At 39.7% G+C, this 5149-nt stretch overlaps 1 protein-coding gene across 1 annotated transcript in view; it reads right to left on the reverse strand.

Annotated features, from left to right (window-relative positions):
• Positions 1-1611: 1611 nt before the first annotated feature.
• LOC109968428 (polypeptide N-acetylgalactosaminyltransferase 18-like) overlaps positions 1612-5149 on the reverse strand; it is a 16400-nt gene continuing 12862 nt past the window's right edge. Inside the window, exon 4 of the mRNA XM_020614694.1 lies at positions 1612-2265. Within this exon, the coding sequence (XP_020470350.1) occupies positions 2075-2265 (191 nt within the window). The 3' untranslated portion in view covers positions 1612-2074. The remainder of the gene's footprint in view (positions 2266-5149) is intronic.

Below are 5149 nucleotides of genomic sequence, written 5' to 3' on the forward strand. Positions count from 1 at the left end.
CAGACATAGTATCTTCTCCAGCCGTACAACAATTCTGTCTAACGTTACAAAAACAAGGCATTAACAGACATGCATCATGTTTTTTTTAGTCCCACTGAGTAGTGGAAACATCACTCCCTTTCAAGTAGCTCCAAGGTCGGTAAATCCAACCGCTGGTCCCTGTCTCTTCCACCACATGACCACATACATTCCCAAAATGGTAATTAATTCCAACAGGTAGTATGTAGTACCTACAATGACATCATGGGTCATTAATCCGCTCTTTAACCAACACATCACATGCACAAGAAACACTGGCCTCAAGCAGTCAAAATAAACAGGAACTGTGCTCCGGGGGAATCCAGCATTGATGAGCTGATCATTCTCCACAGCGGGGGCCTTCACTGGCCAGCTGGTTGTAGGTTAGACCCAGCCAGGTAAAACAGCGAGTCCCTATACAGGAACATTCTGTACAATTCTGAACAACTGTATTTTTCTCCACATCCTCTGTTCACAGTGAAGCAGAAGGTAAAACACACTATATCCACAAAACCATGCACAGTTGAAAAATTGTCTTTTTTTAAAAATAAGCTTTATTGAAAACATACATAGCAAACAATGCAGTATAACATTTTTGCCAATATAGTGGGGATGGATACTGGTGGATTTCAGACAAGCTCACATGAACGCACAATGGCCTAGATTTTATGCCCATTCAAAAAGATCCTTAAACTATCACATAATACTTTATTTTGGTAGAAAAAAAGTCTTGCAAGAGTTTGCGAGAGGTGTATAAACCAAGTTACATCTGCATAGAAATACTAGAACATACGTTCACCTAATTTTTGATTTTTAGGTCACGTCTAAGATGAGAATTCACCATTGTAACATTGTAGATAAGTCAGAAAACAAGGAAACGTATGCCATGGGCTCTTTAAGTTTAGTTAATAATGTTTTCCATGTTTGTGTTTAGTGTAGAATTCTACCATTTGTTAATAGCATATAACAGCAATGCCATCAGTTATGAAGATATTGAACTGTTGATGGCACTACTTGAAAAGTCGCCTCTCCTAATAACATCTATACTCTTCAATACCCATATTATTGAATAATAATTATCAAAATCTGCATAATAATTAGCATCCAAAGAATAATTTTTAGTCATTCTCCTAGCTGCTTGTCACCTTTAATTTTAAGTCTTAAGATAGCCTAGTTCAGTAGAAACCCATATGATCATCACAGCTTTCATAATAAAACTGGGAATGATATCAGATTTTTAGAGTCAAAACATTTATTGAGTTGTCAAGATTACCCTCAGAGTTTTCAGTCAAAGTGGCAGAAATGTGACCAAGTCCACATCTTATTTTAATGAGCAGATCTCCTTTCACACCTGAATTATGTGTTTTTGATGTATCATAGAGGACTGCAGGTTTAAATAGGCCATCCTGGACCACAACAAACTCTGCTATTTCAAAAAATATCTAAACCGCTTGTATAAAAGCTGAATTAAACCCTTCATGAACCAGTGTATAAACCAATTATTTTTTGGCATTCAGTGTTAAAATTCATCACTGCCGTTCTCCGTTGATACACTGATGTCTTGAAGAAAAACAGGTGCCTCTAGAGTGGAAAGATGCCTCTTTTCAGATTTAATCAGCAACCTCTCAGACTGGCTGTTGAGAATAAATGAATTCAGTGTGGTGTGGCTTATTGATGTGTTTTCAATAGTTTATGGCACTGAGGAATAAGATAAGTCAGCCTGTAGATATACACACAGTACTTGTTAGCAGGATACAATCAATGTTCATTTTAGTTTTTTTAATGAGACATACTGACTAGAAGAATCACATACTGTACCTGTAACACATTACCTAGAATATCACCAAATATATCCTTCAGTCAGATCATCTCAGTATAACATCAAATAGTCTGAAAGCTCAGCTGCTACTATGTGAACCAGGTGACCTCACAAGACTTCTGGAATATGTAAATATGTTTCAGACCCACTCACTGCTATCTTGGGCCTGTAACAGTCTGTTGGAGGTATTATTACAGCCTTATTGCATATACTGCTGAATGAATTGAATCTGACTGCTCACCATCCAGTGTTGAACTCCACATGTGCGTCGAACAGAGCCACCACAGGAGCAGAGGCAGCCCTCCAGCCGCTGACTCTGGACCTTATCAGTCCTTCCTGCTTGTCATGGTGGACCACCTTGATGAATCCCGGACCTTGCTGAGCATTGGTCTCCTCCACAAATCTCTGCAGGTGCTCTTTCAGCTCCACTGGGTAACAGGCAAGACATGCACACAAACATACACAATTAGAGTGTTTTCACATTAGGCATGATTGTTTCATACCTGCTTTTGCACTAGTAACACTGTTCCGTACCCCAGCACACTTGCATATGTACACAGTCAGATACAGTAGGTGGCAGTTTGCATGTAGTTGGTATAAAGAAGTATCCAGTTGTCTTTGTATGTTTTCATTAGCCCAAATTTCAAGCAAGGCTTATACTTCTTTGTTGCTCCATAGAGATCCTTTCACAGGTACACTCTGTTAGGTATTTTTAGCCAGATAGATATTGGATAGATACTTTATGTATTAGAAATGTTTAGTGGAGATAGGATGTCTAGTTAGACTGTTAAATGCTTAGGCATGCTTATGAGTTTCTACAGGGTACATCTGGTCAAGGATAACTAGAGAGAAGAGTTGAGGACTGTCAGCAGACAGGGTGTTTAATATTATTATTACGACTAACTGTAGCCTTAGCCATAATATGTTCTTATGTTTAAGACACGACATGTACTAGAGGTCGTGAGAATGTTTTTAGTTACACACCACTTAATCAACAGACACACACACACACATTGATTTGCTTCATGTTTTGACTACTGCTATGGCCAGCTGCAGAGCTGGCAACAGAGACGTCTCGGTTGACCTTTCTGTGTAGTATGGGGCTAGCCCAAATGAGGTGATATAATGTATAGGCCTGGTGGGCTCAGGGTCTTTCATCTTACATCTGCCTGCGTTCAGTTTGGAGGTGCAAGATACTTGAGCGTGCAATGTTAATTTTACCTGTGATCCTTTGAATAAATCAGCACTGTTTTGAAGTTACTTGGACTGCCTCGTCTCTCAGAGTTAGCAATGGTGAGACAAACCATATCCTACAACTCTCAAAAGAAAAGTACAACGTCACAGAATGTTAGACATGGGGCTCAATCTATAGCTGTCTGCGTGAAAGTCCGGTGTTTGATGGGCCCATCCACCAACTTCCTAATATTTTTAAAGTTCTACAGTTCAAAACCGCATGGCATCAACACAAATTAATGTTAGATTCCTAATCCACACTCCAGTCCAGTTGGTGGTGGCAAAGCACCATTTCATTATTTGACAACTACTATAAAAAACCAAGAACAAAAAGACAAAGGAGGACACTAGGCTACAGTTTTCTCACAATTTTACAGCCATTATGACACTACATTTTACACTGTGGACCAACATGGCTATTCTACATTTTCATGTGAGACAGATAGTTTGACAGCTGTATGAGTGGTCTAAGGGTTTTTAACAACACCAACAAAAAAAAAAAAAACATTCTATCAGGTGATCAACCCATGTTTGTGGGTTTTTGATCATTTCTTCTTTATTTCTTTCAAGTGTCACTTTTGTCTTTCTTCCTGAATGATTTCATAGCCTATGCCATGCACATACTCAGGTAGACACACACAGACTGCCCGCAGCAGAGCAGCAAACATCTTCATTTCATCATTGTGATTTCTCGATAGTGTAATCCTGCCCACAGGCTAGGCTACTGCCTGCGCCTTTCTATTCATTATCCCTGTCGGCCTGGATTCTCTAGTCCCTCTGTCTTCCTTTATAGCCACAGTTTACTGCTGACCTGGAAGAAAGGTGGACTCAATCAAAAATGGAATATCTGACAAACACCTTATTGTGTTACACATACAGTACATGCTCAAACTACTGGGAGCAGATAGATGCACTCTTACTATCAACAGAAAACAAATACCATTTAAATACTCCTGAATGACCGCATCCTGACAAGTCATTACTGTAGATCTACATTTTGTACATAGTTTTGAGTTACCCACTGTAACTCATTCTTGGTATGAATGAAAAAAGAAAGTGGCATTGCACCACCTGCATCATGTCTTTAGTTTTTTCAAAATCATGAAGTTTTAAATGGGATGCTGGCCTGTTTACCATTAGATAGGCCTGTCAAATTGTTAAAAAAATTAATATATTAATAAATCCCGGTCAAAATGTGGCTTGTTTGTGTCATTCATGTGAATTAGAGCATCTGATGTCTCTGACTGAACATAGCACTCACCACCAATCTTCTTTTGGTTAATTATGTCCAGTTTCTCTCCTTTTTCCTTTCATTTTGTTGCATAGCAAATACATGTAAATGTTTTGTCGAATTTCACTGTGTCTATTGTTAGCTTCACTAACTACACATGCAAAATGTTACAGTTATCCACAAACAACCATATAATTCAGCATAAATGTGTCAGGGAGGGGTGTGTGAAGCTCCCGTGAAGGTGGAGGTGTGAACCCAATTAAAGAGCCAGAAAGCTGAGGCAGCAGTACAGGATTTAATGTCTTTCTGTAAGTTAGACGTGAACAGACACAGTCTTACAGGATCAGGCAGAGAGCAGTACTTAGTTCAGCCTGTGGTCGAAATCTCCGGCAGGGCAGCAGGGAAGGCAAGGCAGAATCATAGGTCGATAGAACAGGCAGGTAGTGATGGCCCTATGACACCGGAGGCTCCGACACATGCGCGGTAGCTCATAAAGCAATTGTTTCGAACCACTGTGCCGAGGCATGTTTCGGTCACGTGACTAGTGACATTTTGAATCACTTGAGTGACGTCCGAAGCAGTGGGGTTCATCGGATGTCAGGTGAATCAGCTGATTGGTTCGGTTTGTCATGTGAATCACTTTGGATCGAGTGTGTTCAGAGACAGGTTATCCCTATTTAGTGGTGTTCATTTCAATTTGTCTTTGTAGAGCAGGTTGGTTTGTTGCTGTTGTTGCCGTTAGTTGCTTTGAGAGTTAGTAGTGTTGTAGCAGATTGTGTATTTAGTGGAGAATCACTGTAGATAGAGAGATAGATCAATAGATAGCTAGATAGTAAGTTACATAGAGA

Source organism: Monopterus albus, unplaced genomic scaffold, assembly GCF_001952655.1.
Source record: "Monopterus albus unplaced genomic scaffold, M_albus_1.0 scaffold149.1, whole genome shotgun sequence".
NCBI classification, from domain to species: domain Eukaryota; kingdom Metazoa; phylum Chordata; class Actinopteri; order Synbranchiformes; family Synbranchidae; genus Monopterus; species Monopterus albus.